Source organism: Musca domestica, unplaced genomic scaffold, assembly GCF_030504385.1.
Source record: "Musca domestica strain aabys unplaced genomic scaffold, Musca_domestica.polishedcontigs.V.1.1 48, whole genome shotgun sequence".
Taxonomy (NCBI): Eukaryota; Metazoa; Arthropoda; class Insecta; order Diptera; family Muscidae; genus Musca; species Musca domestica.
Genome location: NW_026712340.1, coordinates 3,260,295 through 3,283,973, shown reverse-complemented (window position 1 = coordinate 3,283,973; position 23,679 = coordinate 3,260,295). Strand labels below are relative to the sequence as shown.

General features: G+C 36.9%; 1 protein-coding gene across 3 annotated transcripts in view; it reads left to right on the top strand.

The window, feature by feature from the left end:
* The window catches only part of LOC101887888 (transient receptor potential cation channel protein painless), a 74,326-nt gene extending 51,002 nt beyond the window's left edge, over window positions 1–23,324 (top strand). For all 3 annotated transcript variants that reach the window (XM_005178140.4, XM_011292036.3, XM_005178141.4), the window contains exons 3-5: window positions 20,183–20,303; window positions 20,366–20,548; window positions 20,613–23,324. In XM_005178140.4, coding sequence (XP_005178197.1) covers window positions 20,250–20,303; window positions 20,366–20,548; window positions 20,613–23,114 — 2,739 coding nt within the window. In that variant the 5' untranslated portion in view covers window positions 20,183–20,249 and the 3' untranslated portion in view covers window positions 23,115–23,324. The remainder of the gene's footprint in view (window positions 1–20,182; window positions 20,304–20,365; window positions 20,549–20,612) is intronic.
* The last annotated feature ends 355 nt before the right edge of the window (window positions 23,325–23,679 follow it).

Below are 23,679 nucleotides of genomic sequence, written 5' to 3'. Positions count from 1 at the left end.
GAACCCTAATTCTTTTGGAGATGATCGCATAATATTTAGGGGTTGAAATGGACCAAAAATTGAAAAAAATCCTGATTTTGAAGTTGCTCTACAGGTCGCAATTATAGACCAATCAAACGGAAGTTAGCATGTCGCTAGAGCTTAGGGCTGGGCAGAAGCCTTCCAATTTTGATGGTCATCGGGTAATATTTAGTGGGTGAAATAGGCCACAACATTTGTGTTAAATAAAAGTTAAATTTTCCATTAAACCGCGAATATTGTTAATCCCGCTGAAATCACAAATAGACGAACAGGTCAATTCTGACCGTTACGTAGATGTCGATAGTAAATATATCGGTTATATATAGCGAAATATATACAATGTGTGTATACAAAGGAAGGAGATGTTAGTTAGAATGCTTATATCCCAAGAATGGCTTGACCGATTTTGACAAATTTTGTCAATTTAGAATGCCCTCTTGACATAAAGGAATAAAATAAAAATGATGTTAATATAGATTTTGTAATGTTTTGTGACATATTTTTAATTTTTCATATTTTTTTATCGCATGCGATTTTTTCAGTTCGACTTATAATATTTTGTAATATTTTTTTACCTTACAACACAGGTTGGGGATATTATATAAGTATTGCAAATATCGTCCGATCCTCACGAAAATTTTCACAAGAGTAGGGTTGGGTTCAGAAGGGCTAGGCCTATTGTTTTCAAAGATGTCCGCAATATATTAGGGGTTGAAATGGACCAACAACTAAAAATGTTCCTGATTTTGCAGCCGTTATAAAGGTCACAAATATAAACCAAAGGACACGAAATCTCGCATAAAGTTAGAGTTTAGGACAGCGGGTACAATAGACCACTAATTTTGTGTGAAATAATACCAGCATTACTTACAGGCGATATCCGAAATACACAAAAGGCAAACTTCTGGCTTTTTTATGCTGATTTCGTTGACGAATAAAGCCAAATATCATAGACAAGCAAATCATATATATGAGTCTAAATTTGGAGGTACGGAGGGGCTTCTTGCTTTTGGAGATGATTGCAAAATATTTAGGGGTTCAAATTAACCAAAGACAGAAATGTTTTTCCGATCACACAATTGAAGCCATTCGACACGCCTGTGAGGAGGTTAAGGACAGGGAAGAATTCTAGCATTTTGGATGACCATTGGATTATATTTAGCTATAAAATAGACTACAACATATTGTAGTGTTGTAGGGTATAACATAGTCGGCCCCGCATGACTATAGCCTTTGCGTACTTGTTTTTAATGTAATCCACGTCGAAGTCATATCATGTAGTATACATCAATGTTATTTGGTTCATAAGTGGAATGATCTACTTCACATAAATTTCTAATATAACTTTTTTATTACGGGAGCTCTACTAAATAGGCATAGTGGTGTAGGGTATCATATAGTCGGTCTCGTCCGACTTTTGACCTTTCCTTACAGTTTTTTTTAATCCCTTTCAAATTCAAATATTTGAAATTTAGAATTGTTGTCTAATTTGTAAGCTATGTCAATTTTTTAATATCTATTTTATTATTTTTTATGATCTTCTCAAATTCTCAATTTATCTTCCTTTTTTCATTTCAGGTGAGTCAAATCCACACCAACATTCGACATAACATAGTATTTCCCTCCAAAAAGTAAGCAATAGACTGTTTCTATTTTCAATTTTTATGTACTCACCACATGGTTTTATCTCGAAACTTGAATGTAAACAATTTTCAAATTTATAATCTCAACTGTTTATATTGACCAATGACGCCTCGAGAGTAGGAGATAGCAACACATTGGTGTTTTGTAATTTTCGCACTTCGTTCATTAAGTAAAATTCGGTTATTGGTGTTTAATTTTTAAAGCAAACATTGTTTGTTTCTCTCAATGTATGTATGTTTGTGTGTATATTGTGGGCAGAAGTCATTAAATTCTAGATATTTCATTCACTTTTGGGATCGCCGAGCAACGTATTTGTATGTATATATACTTAAACAATATGTAAACAATTGGAGTAATTATGTACTATGAATGTGTGTATTGTGAGTACATATGTATGTCTGTGTACTTGAAGTCTTGCCGAGTCCAAACATATGCAGAAACACAAATATATGTTTGTACATCTAAAGCTGCGTATCTGCAATGTGCATTCGAATGCTGGAAACTTAATGATAAGTCTCGACAGGACCAACAATAATCAAATGGGTATTTCCTAGAAGTTGTGGTCGTTTTTCCCCCATGAGGTTGAGCGTTGTTCGTCTTTGGGCAGGAGTAGGTCATGAAAATGCATGGAATCTTTATAAGTGTTAAGCCTTATGGTTGATGCATGTAAGTGTGTGGTTATGGTTTAATGTTGGGAATGGCGGTGAGTTACTTAAAGGCATGTCTTTTCCAATAACATCTGCCAGTGTAATGAAATCTTTGGGGACCTTAAATTAAATTACGTATTAGAGATCCTTACAGTCTCTTTAAGTTTGAATATAAAGGACTATACTGGGTGAGATAAAAAAACTGCAACAAAGTCAAACGCCATGATTTTTACATTTTGTTTTTAAATTTTATTGAATGAAAGCAAAAAATGTCGGAAATAGCATCAAATTTTAGAATAAGTGTAGATTTATTCGAATTGGTCACCTTTGACATGAATTATGGCCTTCAAACGGTCAATGAAACGATTACATGCTGCCCGAATGTTGCTCTGCGATATTTTGGCCCATTCCCGGCGAAGCGCTTGCTTGAGGTGGTCGACACTTTGGTATTTTTTAGTGCCAACCTTGCTCCAACTTTACTCCAGACAGAATAGTCCAACGGATTGGTATCTGGAGATTTTGGTGGCCAATGTGCGCTGGAAATGAAGCGAGGAAACTCATTTTGCAACCATTCTTGGGTGTGCACCCTCCAGAATATTTTCGCGATAATTTTCGGCATTTATTCTGATGCCACGGTCGATTAATCTGACCGGATTGCGACCATCGTCTCCAGAATATTTTCGCGATAATATTCGGCATTTATTCTGATGCCACGGTCGATTAATACGAGCGGATTGCGACCATCGTCTGTTATGGTGGCACACACCATCACCATGGCTGGCGCTTGAGTTCTGGTGGCCAACCGAAGGTGCACATTATCAGCTGCCCAATTTGGCAAGTAAACGCTATCATTTTGTTTGTTTACAAACTTCTGGACAACGAATGTTTTCTCATCGGAGAAAACCAAGTTCGGCAGTTCACCACTTTTGGCTAAGCGAAGCAACTCTTTAGCTCTTTTGAGTCTATTTTCTTTCTGTTGCGGTGTAAGTTCTTGCACTTTTTGGAAATTCAATGGCTTTACCCCGAGCTCATTTTTTAATATTTGCCGAATGGAATATTGCGATATGTTCAGCTCACAAGCCATTTTTCCTGCAACGCGGGTTTCGATCTAGTCGCTTCTTTTCTTTCCGAACCATTTCTGTTGATGTTGCTGTTTTCTTCCATCCTCCCGATATTCGGTATTTTTTGATGATTTTGGCGACATTATTTACCGGAAATGCTTAAAATTTAATGTTAAAAGTTCAAAATGGATACTACAGCCTATGACAGAAAATTGTCTGTGAAGGTCCACGTCTTCGTATAGTCCCCATATAACCGTACCTCCCGATATTCGGTATTTTGAAGTTTTTATCGAATTTATTCGTCGTAATTGTTTTAAATTTGGGTTTTAAAGTTCGTAATAGATACTACAGCCTAAGACAGAAAATGGTCGGTGCATGTCCACCTCTTCGTAAAACCCCCATATAACGGTACCTCCCGATATTCGGTATTTTGATGATTTTAGCTAATTTATTCACCGGAACTGTTTCAAATTTGGTATTTGAAGTTCATAATGGATGCTACAGCCTAAGACAGAAAATTGTCAGTACAGGTCCACGCCTTCGTATAGCCCCCATATAACGGTACCTCCCGATATTCGTTATTTTTATGATTTTAGCGACATTATTCTCCGGATTTTTTTTTAAGTTTCATATTAGAATATTGTAATGCCTTATAACAAAAGTTGCCTGTGCAGGTCCACGTTTTCGCATAGACCCCGGCTATATTCGGTATTTTTTAAGATTTTAACAGAATTTTTAAGGGATTTTATGTTTTTCAATATTTGCAAAGTCGTTCCAAATGGTGTAGTGTATTCAAAGTTCGACCCGGCCGTATTTAATACAATTAAATTTTGTCGAATAACTATAAATATAATTTAAATTTTGGATCCTTTGTTGGACAGGTACACGAAAAACTGGCTTATAGTGTCCCTTAAAGTACCTATACTAAGTCCAAATACCGAGGGTTTCTCTATTCGCTCAACCAGAGATTTTATTCCGAATTTAAGTAAAAATGTAAACTTACTAAAATCCATTCACTTTTAATTATGGAACCACCCACATATAGAAATATACTTGGGTAAACAGTTTTACATATGCACATACACATGTACAACTTAAACTCACACAGCAAATATAAACAATCGAGTCATGCGATTCCTTGCCTTATGTTTTTATTGTGGCGTTCTCATTAAAACGAAGAAAAAAAAAAAAAACAAATTATTTTCAATAGAAATTAATTTACTTGATATAAAAATTTTTATGGCATTAAATATATAGACAAATATTGAATTTTCTTCACCAAGAAAAATTCCACACATTTATGTATTTAGGTTTTTATGTGTGAAGGATTTCGGAGAAAATTGTTATTGTATTAATATATTAGAAAGGAATTTTCCACTGCATTTTAAGAAACCATTGTAAAGCAGTTATTGCAAAAGGGAAAAAATCACTTTAACGCAATATTCATTTGACATTTTGAGATTTTCTTCCCTAGCACTCTAGAATAATGTTTTGTATAATCTTGATAAAAGAACAGCTGTAATGTAATAAAATGGCTAGTTTACCAGGAATCAAAAAAAATCCCTTTTCGAAATTTCAGGAAAGGCAATAAAGTTTAAATATCTTTTGACTTCCACACATAATATCTCTCTCAAACACTATGAGTCTGGACCCACATTACTTTTCACATGAAATCCACCAAGATAAGAAATGCGTCCCCTCTCTCTTTAACAATAATTTAAAAATATGCGGGACCTAACTACCATTCAGATACCCACAACGTTTTCACATGTAAGATTAATTGCTTAACATTATCGACCATTGTTGATTGGCATTGTGAACTTTGCCTCTTGCGCCTAGGTCAATACCAGACTTTTAAAATCAATGATTTTCAGAAAAATATTCATTACAACGAAGAGGGCAGACCAATGTAGGTCTTTGTTAAATGAAATTAGTTAATTTACACTTTGTTATTGCTAATTAGTGAATATATAGAAGACTTGTACGATTTTAAAGTGAATTTTATTTTTAAATTTGTCGGCATTATAAAGGAGGAGTAGATATTTAAATAAAGATATGGCACAGCATTTAGATAACGACATGGATTTTGATAATTAAATAATAATCGGATAAAGCAATAGAGGGGAAAAATTGGAGATTCATTTTATAAGTCTATTTTTGGTAAAAAAAATTGTTTTCAGTAGAAAAAAATTCACCGGTCCCCAGGGTCCAAGTTTTTTTTATAAAAAAAAATTCACCGGTCCCCAGGGGCCAAGTTTTTTATATAGAAAAAAATTCACCGGTCCCCAGGGACCAAGTTTTTTTCTATAAAAAAAATTTCACCGGGTTCAAGTTTTTTCCATAGAAAAAAATTCACCGGTCCCCAGGGGCCAAGTTTTTTCCATAGAAAAAAATTCACCGGTCCCCAGGGGCCAAGTTTTTTCCATAGAAAAAAATTCACCGGTCCACAGGGGCCAAGTTTTTTCCATAGAAAAAAATTCACCGGTCCACAGGGGCCAAGTTTTTTCCATAGAAAAAAATTCACCGGTCCCCAGGGGCCAAGTTTTTTCTATAGAAAAAAATTCACCCCGTCCCCAGGGGCCAAGTTTTTTCTATAGAAAAAAATTCACCCCGTCCCCAGGGGCCAAGTTTTTTCTATAGAAAAAAATTCACCCCGTCCCCAGGGGCCAAGTTTTTTCTATAGAAAAAAATTCACCCCGTCCCCAGGGGCCAAGTTTTTTCTATAGAAAAAAATTCACCCCGTCCCCAGGGACCAAGTTTTTTCTATAGAAAAAAATTCACCCCGTCCTCAGGGGCCAAGTTTTTTCTATAGAAAAAAAATTCACCGGTCCCCAGGGACCAAGTTTTTTCTATAGAAAAAAAATTCACCGGTCCCCAGGGACAAAGTTTTTTCTATAGAAAAAAAATTCACCTGTCCCCAGGGACCAAGTTTTTTCTATAGAAAAAAAATTCACCGGTCCCCAGGGACCAAGTTTTTTCTATAGAAAAAAAAATTCACCCCGTCCCCAGGGGCCAAGTTTTTTCTATAGAAAAAAATTCACCGGTCCCCAGGGGCCAAGTTTTTTCTATAAAAAAAAATTCACCGGTCCCCAGGGGCCAAGTTTTTTCTATAGAAAAAATTTCACCGGTCCCCAGGGGCCAAGTTTTTTTTATACCCTCCACCATTGTATGGAGGGTATATTAAGTATTTTATTCCATTTGTAACACCTAGAAATATACATTTTAGACCCCACAAAGTATGTAAATTCATGATCAGCATAAAATTATATTTGGTATTTAACGTTCGTAACGGATACTACAGCCTACGACAGAAAATTGGCTGTGCAGGTCCATGTTTTCGTATAGCCCCTATATAACGGTACCTCCCGATATTTGATGTTTTTTGAAGATTTTAGCGACATTATTCAACGGAATTGCTTCAAATTTGATGTTTGAAGTTCGTAATGGATACTACAGCCTAAGACAGAAAATTGTCTGTACAGGTCAACGTCTTCGTATATCCCCCATATAACGGTACCTCCAGATATTTTTATGATTTTAACGACATTATTCACCGAGTTTCTTTATTCAAGTTTCGCATTCGAATATTGTAATGGTTTTATGACAAAAGTTACCTTTTCATGTCCACGTTTTCGTATAGAACCCAACGGATTTTATTTTTTTGAAAATTTCCAAAATCGTTCCAAATGGTGGAGGGTATTCAAAGATCGGACCGGTGCCCAGGGACCAAGTTTTTTCTATAGAAAATATTTCCTGGGGAACCAACTTTTTCGATAGAAATAATTCACAGATTTCGATAGAAAAAAAATTATTTATATTCAAAAATGCTGGGATCAGTCTCGCAATTTCTCAGCATTAACTTTTATCTATAAAAAAATTGTAGGCTAGCAAGACCAAATTTTTTCTATGAAAAAACCCTTTTAGAACTGATGATTTTTTTTATAGAAAATTATAATTATTAGTTTATTTTTCTATAAAATAATTCTTTTACCTTAAATTATTTTTCAGACCCAAAAAAAAGTAATTTGCGGATTCTGCGTTTGATGTTTGCTTGGGGCGGACAGGGTACCGAAAATTACAAGGCCTCCGAAATACCGCAAAGTGTAAGCTCGTGCTGTTCAAGCCTAGCTCACTCTCCATTCATTCATCCATCACTCAGCGCTCAAATGATTAACCATTAAAAGCCATTAATGAGCGTTTTACATGTTTCATAGCCAATTATCGGAACATCGAGTCAAAAACGATTTTAAATTTCAGTCAAAAGTAATTGAGGTAGCGTTTTCGAAGACGTCATTAATAAGGTTTCCTACCATCATGATATGCAAACACACACGGACGCACACGCACTCAGATCCACTTAAAAGGTTAAAATATTCAAAAATTTAATGACAAATTGTGGTTAGCAGAGTAGTTGTTGTTGTTCGCCTCAAAAAAGAAATAAAAGAAAATCAAAATACCGCCTGGGGGTAACCGGTACATGAATGTTTACCCTCATGACATCACAACGACATAGAAGCCCATACAATGTTGACATTGACATTAAGTTCCCTTGTTGGCTATTAATAACCCACCAATATCCCACCAATAATTTATTTACAAATCCACAATTTTATAGAATTTATAAAATCAATTAGAAAATGTATTTCCAGTGCTGTGATTTAGCTTATTTTAAATTGTACACTATCCAATATCAAAAAAATCTCATCAAATGAGAATCTAATTAGTGAAACGTGCTATTGGAAATATACCAACATGAGCTTGTGTTTGTTGCTGTGCCAAAGTGTTTGTTCCGAAGGCAGGTTGGCAAAAATTTTCACATTGCCAAAAAAGACGACAAATGAGCGGCACGCTTGCATCAAATTTTCGCCTAAATAATAATGAATACCATCGAAATGTCATCCCCTAGCTCCTGCCCTGCTCACCCATACCCTTCTACCAATCAATGACCATAAAAATAACATGAAATATGATTTGATTTAATTAAAAATTCAACAAAAAATTTAAATTGTTAGAATTTTACAGATGTTTGAAATAGGAGTTGGGGTTAAAACACAGTGGGAGAATTTAAACAGCCTATTTTTCATAGGAATAGGTTGGTTTTTGTTTCTAGTAACCAAATAACATGTTTAGTATATATATCCATGGTTCATGGAAATGGTTCCCATTATAACGAGCGATAATTAACGACAACGAAATAAAGACCTGAAATATGTGGACATAACAGAAAAAGGACATGACAGAATATAAGTGAAGGTTACATTATCTACAGGTGGAGTTTTCCGAAATAACCTTACATTACCCTTATATAAAGAACCGAAGGGTCAGGGCCCAGCCCAATTACACTATCTAACATAAAAAACAAGTCCAAAGAAGCTAAATTCGACTATGCCGAACCTTTAATACCCTCCATCATTTGGAAGGAACTTGAAATTTAACTTAAACTTAATCGAAAACAGTAAGATGGGGACCATACGAAGACGTGGACCTGCACAGAAAATTTTATTTAATATACTGTAGCACCCATTAAGAACTTCAAATACGAAATTTGAAAAATAATTCCGGTAAATAATGTAGCTAAAATCATAAAAATACCGGGATTGACATGGCTCATTTACGAACTTAACCTGCCTACTGGTAAACTATGCATGATTTCAAAATCTCAATTCGTTCAAAAAATAGCGTGATTACAACAGACAGACAGACGGACATTGGCAGATCGTCTTATAATTTTACGCTGATTCAGAATATAAATACTTTGTAGCGTCTATTCTGAATATTTCGAGGAGTTACAAACGGATTGACAAAGCCATAGAATTGTGAAGGGTATAAAAATTACGGGGAAAATACATCATATGCAATGTTCGGCCGGGCGGAATTTTTAAAACCCTCCAGCAGTTTGAAGGATCTTTAAAAATTTAAAAAAAAAAAATCCGTCGAAAGATGCCACTTAAATAAAAACCGTTATATGAGGGCTATACGAAGACGTGGACCTATATAGATAATTCTCTTGCAGGGGGTAAAGTACTTAGCAGGAAGAACTCCATTGAAAAATGTGGATGCAATCATCAAAATACCGAATAACGGGAGGTACCGTTATATGGGGGATATACGATATTGTGGACCTATTCTCTTTCAAGGGGTTTCAGCAACATCAGCAGAAATGCTTTGAAAAGTAAAGAAGCGACTTGATCGAAACCGAGCGTCGCAGTGGCCGAAAAATGGCTCGCGAGCTGAACATATCGTAATATTCTATTCGGAAAATATTGAAAAATGAGCTCGGGGTAAAATCATCGAAATTCCAAAAAGTGCATGTACTTACATCGCAACAGAAAAAAATTGACTCAAAAGAGTTAAAGAGTTGCTTCGCTTGGACGAAAGTGGTGAACTGCCGAATTTGGTTTTCTCTAATGATCGTGTTTACTTGCCAAAGAGCACTGGCCATGGTGAAGTTGTGGGCAGCCATATCAGCCGATGGTCGCTCTCCGCTCGTATTAATCGACCGTGCGTCAGAATAAATGTCGAATATTTTCGCGAAAATATTCTGGAGGGTGTATTAAAGCCTTGGGCACGCAAACATTTTAGCCACAGACCTTGGACATTCCAACAGGACTCAGCACCATCACACTCAGCACGCGCCACCCAAAAATGGTTGCAAAATGAGGTTCCTCGCTTCATTTCCAGCGCACAATAGCCACCAAAATCTCCGGATACCAATGTGTTGGACTATTGTGTCTGAAGTATTTTGAAAAGTAAGGTTTTCATTAAAAAATACCAAAGTGTCGATCAACTCAAGCAAGCACTTCGCAGGGAATGGGACAAAATACCGCAGAGCAACATTCGGGCAGCGTGTGACGGTTTCATTGGCCGTTTGAAGGCCATAATTCGCGCCAAAGGTGACCAATTCGAAAAAATCTAAACCTATTTTAAAATTTGAGGCTGTTTTCGACATTTTTTGTTTCACTCAATAAAATTTAAAAAAAGAATGTAAAAATTATGGCGATTGACTTTGTTGCAATTTTTTTATCCTACCCTGTACATACTTCGCAATATGTAGGATAGGCCTACATTTTCAATGTAGGAGCTAAAACCTATTATGAACTACAAATACCAATTTTTGGAGAAATCCGTGGAAATATATAGTAAAAATCATAAAAACACCGACTACCAGTAGATAGCTACCGTTATATAGAGGCTATACCTAAACGTGGACCTAAATATACCATGTTTCGCCACCGGAGGTAGAACCCATAACGAACTACCTACCAATTTTTAGACAAATCCATGGAAAAATGTGGCAGAAATCATCAAAATACTGAATATCGGGAAGTACCGTTATACGGGGGCTATACAAAAACGCGGACCTGAATACAAAATTTTAGACAAATCTGTGGAAAAATGTTGCGAAAATCATCAGAATACCGAATATCGAGAGGTACCGTTATGTGGCTGTCATTCCACAACGTGGGCCGATTTATATCATTTTCAATACCACCCATCCTAGAAACAATACAAATTGTTCTGACTTCTTCTGAAACAATTCCGTTGCATAATGTCGCTAAAATTATTAAAATACCGAATATCGGGAGGTACCGTTATATGAGGGTTCTACGAAGAGGTGGACCTGCACAGACAATTTTCTGTCTTGGGCTGTAGTATCCATTACGAACTTCAAATACCACATTTAAAACAATTCCGGTGAATAATCTCGCTAAATCATCAAAATACGGAATATCGGGAGGCACCATTATGTGGGGGCTATACCAAAAAGTGGCCCTACATGGCCTACATGGCCCATTTTCAATACCAAAAGTCCTGCAGACATAACATACATTTGAGTAAAATTTTATCAATCTACTTCAATTCGTTCGGAAGTTAGAGTGATTTCCACAGGCGGATAGACGGACGGACATCGCTAAATCGACATAGAATTGTATGTTGATCAAGAATATATACACTTGGTGGGGTCTAAAATGTGTATTTCGAGGTGTTACAAACGGAATGACAAACTTAATATACCCTCCATACTTTGATGGTGGGTGTAAAAACAAATTTTTCTCAAGTTGGATGGTATACAAGGTTTTACTATACCGATCTTACTTCTTATAATTAATGTCTTGATAAACTTTCCACATTTTTCTCTTTGAAAGTTTCAAACTTCCACCATTGTTGCATGATCTTACCACGTTCGAAAATGTGTGACTATTTTAGTGATCGCACGGAAGATACGCTTAGATGTTAACTTCCAAAAAAAAAGTTTCAGTTTTTTTTTTATCTGACATTAAAGCGATTTAACACTTTTCTACATCGCATGACAGGGTCATTAATTACAACATAACGAATAAAAAGCCAATTATGTTTTATTTTCGACTCTACATTTTTCATTTCTTTAGCTTCTTTTGACTTCTACGCACATTTGTCTGTTTTTTTTATTTTCGTTGAAATAAAAACATCTGTGCGAATTTGTTATCCCCCCAAAAAACAAAAAAAAGCTTACGAAACTCTTCACAGAAAAAAAAAGCCGTGTGAATATCAAACAAAAAATCTTATCTATAGAAACAACAACAACAAAACTACATCTTAACTGAAGATGAGGTTTTAATTAATTGTGATGTCTCTCCTCCACCCCATTGGCCAGCATACATCTGATGTTATGTGAACTAAACTTGGACGCAGACAGATGTCCAGTCATCTTCACAACAACAACAACAACAACAACAACAAACACAACTTGGCGTTCATTTGTCTTAATGTGTGGTATCTCTAACAGAGTTACATTTATGTAAACGCCCTATGTTAATTAAGCATTACGACTGTTTTTTTTATTCAACTACAATTTATGACTTGGAACAAAGAGGTCCAGAGATCATTGCTTTTGATTCTGAAAAAACCCCCCAACATGGAATCTTCATTCTTTGTTGTTTTTTTTTTTCTTCTTCTGCAAAATAAAGCGTTTTTTAATTGATTATCTTCAATGCTAAGACGTTATGTTCTTCTGGTTCTTCTCAAATTCATTTATCCAACTTCTTGATCTTCGGTTTAATTATTTGGTGGGAATTTTGGCAATAAAGCCAAAAAGTTCATGCAGATTATTCTCAAAAAAAAGTTTATGGTTTAATTGTTGATGTTTATGGAAGAGGCTACAAAAATGTGAAGAAAAGTTGGATCTTAACTCCAGTCTCCCACACTAAATAACAGCGCCAACAGCGAATTAACACTTTGAAAGAAAAACATAAATTAATTTCAGTAAAACATTTTTTTCTCAGAAAAAATAGGAAGGCAACACTGAAACAATGTCAGAAAATATAAAAGAAATTTATGAAGGTCAACTCTGTGTTATCCAGCGTTTCCGTTTTATGCGAATCACAAAACCAAAAAGGCGGGGAATAGCTGGACCTTGAAACTTGAGAACATTTAAATCCCGACAAAATTAGAAAATTTTAGCATGCTTTTGAGTACGAGGAAACGACGATCTGATGTATATAGCATAATATCACTTGTATCTTCTAAATAAAATCAGCCGGTACAGACATACGGAACTTATGTCAAAATGAAATATTTTTTAACAGATATTTCCCAACAAAATTGCAGCCAATTCGGTTAGATATTGGTACTGAGATCTTCAAATTACTAAAATTCTAGAGATAACTTTAAAAAATTGTGGATTGGCAGAAACCAAAACCTCAGAAAAATCCGAAATCAAGATTCAAATAGTCCTCTATTTTTATACCATCCACCATAATTCGGATACATATTATACATAGTAGTAAGGGTATTATGTCTTTGTGCATTTGTTTGTAACATCTAGAAGGTAGACCCATAGTTACTTTTATGGATCCTCATAGAAACTCTTTCCGAGTCGATTTTTGCATGTCAGACCGTCTATCCGTCCGTCGGTCCATGTATTTTTGTAAACAAAATGAAGGTCGCATTTATTATCCAAATGAAATGAAATTTTCCAAACAATATTTGACAAACCCTATTGAAATTGGTCGGAATCGGTTCAAATTTAGATGTATATGTCTCCAACCGATTTCGGGTTAATTGTATTCCAACTGACTTGAATTTTAGCACATCCGACCGGATTCAGTCTAAAAGCAAGCACACCAAATTCGGTTGATATAGCTAAAGCTCCCATACATATGTTTTATCCGATTTGGTGTTAAAGTCCCTTACATTCGTAATATGCACTCCACAAGAATTATATATATAATATACAGCCCAAAAATAACTCTGACAAATGTTATCAAGATCGATTCAGGTATGGATGTAGCTCCCATATATACCTTTATACGATTTCCGGTTAATTGTGCACCAAATGGCTAACATCAATCCGAATAGAGTGAATTGTGGAACTTCCGACCGAATGCAGTCTAGAAGCACGTACATCAAATTTGGTGATGAATATATCAGATATAGCTATAGCTCCGATATATGTCTTTCATCCGACTAGATGTCTAAAATCACTCACATTCGTAATATGCACTCTGCAACAATGGTATTCGGCACCAGATATCTAATAAAGTTCAGAAATGCCTTTGCTAAGTTATTTCGAGATCAGTTCAGATTTTGGATATACAGGGTGAGATAAAACAATTGCTACAAAGTCAAACGCCATATATATATATTTTTTTTAATTTTATTGAATGAAGGCAAAAATGTCGGAAATAGCTTCAAATTTTAGAATAAGTTTAGATTATTTCAAATTGGTCACCTTTGGCACTAATTATGGGCTTCAAATGGCCAATGAAACCGTCACACTCTGACCAAATGTTGCTCTGCGGTATTTTGGCTCATTCAAGCGAAGCGCTTGATTGAGGTGACCGACACTTTGGTATTTTTTTTGTGTCAACCTCGCTTTCCAAAATACTCCCGCCACAATAGTCCAACCGGAGATTTTAGTGCCCATTGTGCGCTGGTAATGACGAGGAGCCTCATTTTGTAACCATTCTTGGGTGGCGTGTGCTGAGTGCGATGGTGCTGAGTCCTGTTGGAATGTCCAAGGTCTGCGGCCAAAATGTTTGCGTGTCCAAGGCCTTGATACACCCTTCAGAATATTTTCGCTGTAGTATTCGGCATTAATTCTGATTCCACATTCAATTAATACGAGCGGAGAGCGATCATTGGCTGTTATCGCGGCCCACACCATTACCATGGCCGGTGCTTGAGTTCTGGTGGCCAACTGAAGGTGAATATTATCAGCTGACCTCTTTGCCAAAATCGTGTTCATTTCGTTTGCTTACAAACTGCTGGACAACGAATATTTTCTCATCGGAGAAAACCAACTTCGGCGGTTTACCACTTTCGGCCAAGCGAAGCAAATCTTTAGCTCTTTTGAGTATATTTTCTTTCTGTTACGGTGTAAGTTCTTGAACTTTTTGCAATTTCAATGACTTTTCTCCGAGCTCATTTTTCAATATTTGCCGAATGGAATATTGCGATATGTTTAGCTCACGAGCCTTTTTTCAGCCACTGCGATGCGGGTTTCGATCAAGTTGCTTCTTTACTTTTCGAACCATTTCTACTGATGTGTCTGTTTTCTTCCGTCCACTTCCTTGACGTCGGGCTACGCTCCCGGTATCACGGTAACGAGCGATGTTACGAGACACAAAAGATTTATTCACATTTAAATGCTGGAGTGTTCTAACGATAGCCACTTGTGGTTTTCCAGCCATATATAAAGAAATCACACTATCACGTTTGAATTCCATCACGAATAACTTTTTTTCTGGGAAATTCTCAACAAAATGCTTTTGTTCGATTGTTAACAATATAATGAGCTGTCACTGGAATAATTTTAACAGCTGTCGGACGTGTGGCTTAGAAATGACAGCAGTCTGAAATTGGTTGCAATTTTTTCATCTCGCCCTCTATTCCGACTTAAAACCAATATAACTAAAATTCTTTTACCGTGATTCACCAACAAACGAACGGCAATTGAACATTTTTCTTTTATCAAAGATACTCTCTTTACCTCACTTCATTATTACATTTCTTAAAGCACTAGTACTTAATCCTCATAGCGCAGCAACAGCATCTACTCCGGCTCTGTGGCCAGTCGAGTGGAGTTTTATTTTATTTATCGCTGGTCATTTAAAATGAAGTATCAAAGACTCATTGCCCACATTATTTGTGGTTATGCTTCGTTAAATTCACCGAAGCAGATAGTATTCCTCTATTTTTTTCCAACATTATTTTATTAACATTAGTCAAGTGCTGGGCAAATTCATGCTGGTAGTTAATAAACGCTTTAGCAGTGTTTCGAGCATGAATTCTGTTTTTACACGATTTAAAGAAAATCATTGAACCATGCCACTCCATGGCAGAGATTTTATAATTTATTTATTAAGAAGCAGAAGAAAACAGACGGCTGAATAAAAGAACCAGAAGCACTAGTTAAAGCCACAAATAATAGCCCCAATCAGGGATGCTAACGGAATGTTGTTTATCCAATAATGATGGCCTGATGATGCTTCTGCTACGATTTCATGGTTATTAAGCCACACGTTTTGTCGGGAATAATACGGAGAGTGACATGACTGATGATCAGCCATCTTTAGTGAGTAACTGAGTGTGTGTGTGTGTACGTGTATATCTGTGACCCATTTAATGTTAAATTATTTAATAAATATAAAATATGGGGTTTGTATTTAACCTCAACACTAACAGGCGTGAATACAGTTCAATATGTCAAATAAGGTTGATTGTTGAACTTTTGAACAAGAATTCGTTCATTGACATGGTGTTGTGTTAACCTCTGAATTCATCAATTTATTAGGAAAAAATAAGAAATAAAAACAAATTATAAAATAAACGCTTAAAATATAGACGATTTTTATAATGTCTATGGAAATACGGGGGATATCAAAAAATTGTACCTATATTGTATCTATTGAGACGAGCGAAGTTTGAAGTAAAAAAACATTAAGTTCGGCCATTATGACCAACAATTACCAATTTTTAGACAAATTCTAAAAAAAATGTGGCAAAAATCATCAAAATACCGAATATCGGGAGGTACCGTTATATGGGGGCTATACCAAAGCGTGGACCTATACATGCAAAGTTTCGCCACCGGAGCTAGAACACATTATGACCAATAAATACCAATTTTTAGACAAATTCATAAAAAAATGTGGCAAAAATCATCAAAATACCGAATATCGGGATGTACCGTTGTATGGGGACTATACCAAAACGTTGACCGATATATCTCATTGTCAATACCAACCATCCTAGACACAATACAAATTATTCTGCTAAATTTTGACGCTCTATGTCAAATAATGTGGGCTGTATCGTGATTTCAACAGAATATATATACATTATAGGGTCTACGACGAATATTTAGGGATGTTACAAACGGAATGACAAAGTTAATATACCCTCTGTTCCAAGGTGGAGGGTATAGCAAGTTAAAAAGTATCAGTCGGTTTTGCCGACAGATCTATACCCACAGCCAATATTCGATTATTTAAATATATTTTGACTTCTGTTATGATTATTCAAATTGTTGACCCTATATGGAGCAGGTTCCGAAGGAATGTCGGACCTAAAGAAGTATGATATAAATAATGCTACGTTCCAGTCTTAGACTATATTGGTTACTTCCTCCACTTATATGAGATTTAGGAAAATTTTTGGAAAATGTTAAAATGTGCGTGAGGTACCAGACATAGTCGACCGAAGTATTTCACTTTCATACTTCATCTAATACGTACAAAATTACAATAAAATCGAACATTTATATCTAATTTTATGCGAAATCATAAATTTCATATTCATATCAGGTTTTTAGTTGAGAGAAATATTTAGATACAGTTGTAAAGAATAACTGACTTATTTCTCAAGTTATGACAGATAAAAGAATTGAAAACAGCCACCCTATTGTGGGTGAGGTACTAGAAGGGGTTCGCAGATCGTTACGTAGGATATTGTATTAGCAAAAATGTTTGTGTGTGAAATTTGAAGAGAGTTGGATGCATATTTCGGTTTCTTTGAGCTTTTTGTTTTTCAAAATCTTGAACCCTATGTTGGAGGGGTACAAGGAGAAAAGATCCGATCTCTACCAACTTTATAACAAATCTTATGTTGATGGAAATATTGAGATGTACCAAGTCTGAATAGAATCAAATGTTAATCTCGCGTTTTATGATATTCGTGGATATTCAAAATGTTGACCCTTCGTGGGGGAGGTACGGGAAGCAGTGGATCGATATATCCCACATTCACAACATATCAATAGTTAATAGAAATAATAGGATGTGTGTGCCGTAAAGAGAATTGGATGCTTATTCCGGATTTTTAATTATTTTTGCTATTCAAAAATTTGAACTTTGTGGGGGAGGTACCAGTACCACATTTATAACAGATCTAGTGTTGATAGAAAAGTTAAGATGTGCCAAGTCTAAATGGAATCGGACTTTAACTTTGTGTTTTAGGAGCTTCGTGGATATTAAATATTTTGACCCTTTGTGTACCAGAAGAAATGGCCCGATCTCGACCATCTTCACACCAGACCTTGGGTTAATAATAGTATTTTTATGTGTACAATCTAAAAACAATCGGTCTCTTACATCATTTTATATAATTGTTATAATCATTCAAAATTTTGACCCTTTTTGGGGGAGGTACTTGACCCTATTGTCAATTTTCTTACCTGAGCTAGCACTGATGAAAAAATTAGTGTTTTCAAAGTTTGAACAAAATCGACTTATCCTTTCTCTTTTTGTGCAGTAAAATAGTTGTTTAAAAATGTCGGACTTTTATGGTGGAACCAGAAGGAGTGGACCGATATGACAGTATCAAATTATATATACCGTCTCTATATTCAGACACTGATTCGTACTTAGTGAGAATTCCTGTACTCCTCCGCTTTATATGAAATTGTTATAGCATCAAGTTTATGACTATAGATGGAGTTTGTCATTAGATATGGCCTTATATGACTCATTGGAATAATCGTTTTTCATTCCATGTTTCATTGGACGAAATTGGTTGCATTGGTTTACATCTGTCTAGTCAGCTGTGAGTGAGTATTCGAAGAGTCCAAACTTGGAACAACGTTATGCTTTTTGACCAATCTTAGATCAAGTTCCGAGATAGGCAATATCGATCCACTCCTGTACAGAAAATCGGATTTGGTTGAACTTCACATATTATAAAATGTATATAAGATTTAGGTTAGGTACGAAAATTATCAGTATCGGCAGGTCTTTCTGGTACCTCCCCCAGCGGCATGGAGTTGCCTGAGCAAACTAATAGGTGTACGTCACAGCTTACCGGACATATTCAGGCCTGAGAAATTATGATCGATCGTCAGTTCTTTAGACTCAGACCCCCTCCCCATTATCGTCGCCCTCAACAGACTACCCGACTTCTTAGTCTTTGAACGCCGCTTTTCCCTTAACCATGGGAAATTCAATTGACAAAAGCTCAGGAACATACCAAACGCTACTTCAATTAAAAGGCCCAACCCATCTGATGTGCAGGCATTACATAGGTATTTCTGAGACATCACAAAGGCTGCAGCCGCTCGCTATATGCCTGCCTCGCCGTACCAACCCAAATTATCTCAGAGTCAATGATATTACTTTGGAGGTAAACAGATTTGTTGGCGAGCATAAGCGGGGAAAGTGGTTAGCATTGCAACTGAAGCATTGCAACATCAGTAGCGAATGGAGTAACTTGTGAGCAACGGTTAAATCGCTCTCGAATCCTGGAAAAAAAGTATGATCGGACATATGTCTCACATAACAGAGTCGAAGTGACAAATCCCAGAGGTACACGAGCGATTTTTACCGGCAATTTTTAGACCACAACTAGATTGAGAGGCTAACAGAAGGATCCCATGCCGTTTTCGATCTCTCCCAGCCGAGAAGGTACGACCACAATTTACAATGAAAGTTGTTGCACATGTAGTCAGAGGCTCAAAGTTATTCAAAGTGATTGGTCCTAACGAATTCTCTATGGTGATGTTGAAGCAACTGGATAAACCAGTCGTTATCCACGCTAATAGTTCCCTATGCATGGGAAAGATAGTTCCGCTACTGAAGGTTGGCAAGGATGTCAGCAAATGTGATTCATACAGGCCGATATCTTTTTTGTCACCAGTAGCAAATACGCTTGAGGCATTACTCCTCACCAGTATAAAAGAGTGTTTCCCAGTAGCTGTTCATCAACACGGATTTCGAAAATACACGCCATTTCAACACATGTCAGCAAAGGGCTGAAGACCTTCAAGATCTAGAGAGAGAGAGAGAGAAAAAGAGAGAGAAGTACAGTACATGCAGGACTGAATGGTATTCACTATGACGCGTTCTCACAGTCATTGCAGCTGAAGAGCGGGAGTTGTCCCGACAAACACGAGTAGTTTTGACACAATTAAGATCGGATGGTGCGGCTGACTCAGTTCGTATTGGGCCTGAATTGACTGCAATGTGAAGAACATGTGCCCAGCATGACACGCTACATCAATTTCACTGCCTAACCAAACCTACTCAACCTACTATACTCCTTGAGGCTCGACTTAGAAGCAGAACCAGATTGACATGCGTCAGAACGGACACAGCTGCAGGAGCTGCTACCACACCAAAAGAGGTTCAAATTATTTTCCCCAACAACGGTTTAATTTATTTTTCTAAAACAATTATCTAATAGAAATCGGACGAAGTATCCGATTCAACAATAAATATTAGCCGTCAATTTTTCCAAAATATTTTGTTTCTTTTCATTAATTTAAATATATGTCCATAATTAAAATTCAATCAAATCTAATTATTTATTCTTTATCCTCCTCTGTTTTGCTTTCAGAATTTGATTAGTGACTTAAGCCTGTATGAGACTGTAATCCCTGCCACCTCTGTGAGAAAAACACAAAATGTCGAACAAACATCACTCAATTGAGATAAGTTCATGTGTCATGGATCCACAGGTTAGTTAGCCAGCATTCATTTTTTAACAAAAAAAAGAATAAATAAATAAAAACTCTTCCAGACCCAACTATCCGATGCCTTGGCCAATAAGAATATCAAAGAATTTCGTGTGGCCTTCGATTTGGGAGCCGATCCCTTGAGACTAGACAACAATCATCTGAGCATTTTTGATAAGGCCCTCAGCACAGCGGGTTGTGCAGAATTTGTTGAGGAATGCCTGCAGAGGGGTTGTAGTCCGAACTATGTAAGTTTTTCCTAAACCTTTTTTTTGCTCAAAATGATATAAGTAATTCTACCTCTCATTTCAGCGCAATCCCCATTTGGTAAAATATGCAATTAGTTTTGCCACCGATTCCCAGGATCCACAGATTTTAAGGTCACTGCTAAGGCATCCTAATGTCATGGTGGACAAAAAATATCATGAGCTAACGCCGCTCAACTCATTGGCAAAGAATTTGAATAATGAAAATGTCAGCAATGCCAAGGAGTGCATGAAGTGCCTTTTGGACTATGGCGCCTCGCCGAATATACCCAATCAGGCCGATTTCACGCCATTGCATTTTGTGGCGAGAAATCGTAAATTGGACGACATCAAGAAAAGAGAAATTGTGGAAATGTTTTTGTCATACCCGGACATTGATTTGGACACATATCGTGAGGGAGAGTTGAGAGAAAAACTTGAAGAACTTTATCCCGACTTGCGTTTGCCGGAGGCCCGCAGCACCACAGAGGTAACAATGGAAAAGCTGCTGTCCTACATTAAGTGTGGCGATACGGAAAAATTCAAAGAACAATTTCCCCAATATCAATTGAATATTTCGGATAAGGATAATCTAAAGAATACTCTGAGGGATGAAAATGTCCCTCTGTTTCTGGAGGCCATACGCAAGGGTCACAATGAAGCATTTGACATGATTTTGGCCAGCGGAGTGAATTATAATGCCGTGCTAAAGGGTAACTCACCCATGGAAGTGGCCACCATCTACGGCAACAGCCATGCTCTGCGTAAACTCCTGGAATTGGAAGATCTGGAATTGAGGTTACGCGATTATCCTTTGATAACAGTCATACGAAAAATGAACGAACAACCAGCCCAGGAATATTGCGATTATCGCAAATGTTTCTATACCCTGTTGGAATCGGATCGTATCGATATCAACGAAATGGATAAGACTCGTTCCACTCCCCTGCACTATGCCGTGAAATATCGCAACACCGAAGCCATACGAGAGCTGTTGAAGCGTGGTGCCTACATTGGGGTAAAGAGTCGTTTCAATGAGCTGCCCATCGATGGCATGAGTCCTGAGCTGTTGGAGGATCATTTCGATCACTGCATTAGTTCGAATGGCGCCCGGGTGGGTGATGAAAGCTTTGAGATTTTGGTCAATTTTATGAACCTCATGCCACAGGGCGATAACAAGGCGAAACACAAGGCGAAGCATCACTTGCGTGAGGAAATGGCACCCATTGCCTTTATTGCCAAGTCTAAGGAACACCGTCATCTACTGCAACATCCGCTGGTCACGAGTTTCCTCTTCCTCAAATGGCACCGCCTCTCAACGATTTTCTATATCAATTTCCTGCTCTACTTCTTCTTTGCCGTATCGATTATAGCCCATACGGTGCTGAAGTTCCGCGAAAGTGATTCGAATGCTGCCACGGTGATTTTTGGTCTCATCTCCTGGGTGGGCATCTTCTATATGATACTGCGCGAGGCCATACAATTTGTTATGTCACCGGTGCACTATTTCCGTTCGGCAACCAATTACATGGAAGTGGTGCTAATTATCCTGGCCATTATGACGTGCACTGAACCCACCTATGATCATGAGACGCAGAGGATCATAGCCGTCTTTACCATGCTTCTAATAGCCGTGGAACTGTGTCTGCTGGTTGGCTCGCTACCCGTCCTTTCCATTTCCACGCACATGCTCATGTTGGAGGCCGTCTGTAAGAGTTTCCTCAAAAGTTTCACTCTCTATTCGATTTTTGTCATCACCTTCAGTTTATGTTTTTACATTTTGTTCGGCAAGCCCCAGGTCGATGAGGATGGCAATCCCATTACACCCGAAGACGATGACTTCAATAAATTCTCCAACCCGCTGGCCGCGATGATTAAGACCATTGTCATGTTGACGGGTGAATTTGATGCTGGTGATCTACAGTTCGACACACTCTATAGTTATTTGCTTTTCCTGCTCTTTGTCTTCCTGATGACAATTGTGCTCTTCAATTTACTCAATGGTTTGGCCGTGAGCGATACACAAGCCATCAAGGGCCAGGCCGAGTTGAACGGTGCCATTTGTCGCACCCAGCTGTTGACGCGTTACGAGGAGGTACTTACCGGCCGTTCGGAACGTTCCAGTTTCATTGTCAATCATGAGCCATTCCGTTCGATATGCCGTCGCCTAATGAACATCTATCCGAATTATCGTCACATTGCCATATTGCCGAATGACAGTAATAAAATTTTCATACCCGTCGACGATACCTATGAAATGAAAGAACTGGGTGTCCAATTGAAAAATAACTCCTTCCACCCGTTGCCATCGAACGATGGCGACAAGGTCAAGAAACTTCTGGATGCTCCCGTACAATTTCTACCCTGTCTCTGTTCATGCATCACCAACAAATGTTCGGAAATGGATCGTCGCACCGTGAAATTGGCCATGGCTGTTTTGGAACAGAAAACCATCAAAATGGAAAACCGCAAAAGGATGCAGGATACGGAAAATCGTCTGCGTAATATCGAAAGTAAAATGAACGAGATGTTCCATTTGTTGAAAGCCATTAAAAATGACATGAACTGAATGTAGAGGAGTTTTTTTTTAAATATTTTATAAGAATAAAAAATGATATTTTTAATTTTTTTAATAACATAAAACATAATAGATTTTATTTTAAAATATTACAACAATATGCATTTGAAATGTTAATGTTAAGTATTAATTGAATATTGAAAAAAATGAAAAGAGTTCATAGAATTCATGTCGGTCCTAAAATTCTATTATTTTTTATTTTATAATAAATATTAATAAATATTTGTTTCGTTTTTAAATAAATAAAGGTATTGAAATTTCTTCAGCACAAAGAATGGGATTCGGGGGGAGAATACTTACGTTCATTGAAAATTCAGAGCCCAAATTCTTAAATTCGAGAAAAAACACTTGGAGAAAAAAACCACTCGAAATGAATAACAAGTAAAAAAGCAGTATAGTTTCGGACCGAGTCGAGCTTTTAATATCCTCCACCATTTGAAAGGAACTTGAAAAATTGCAAAAATTCCGAAAAATACCGCTTAAATGAAAAACCGAAGACGTGGACCTGTATACGAACTTTAAATACGAAATTTGAAACAATTCTGGTCTATAATGC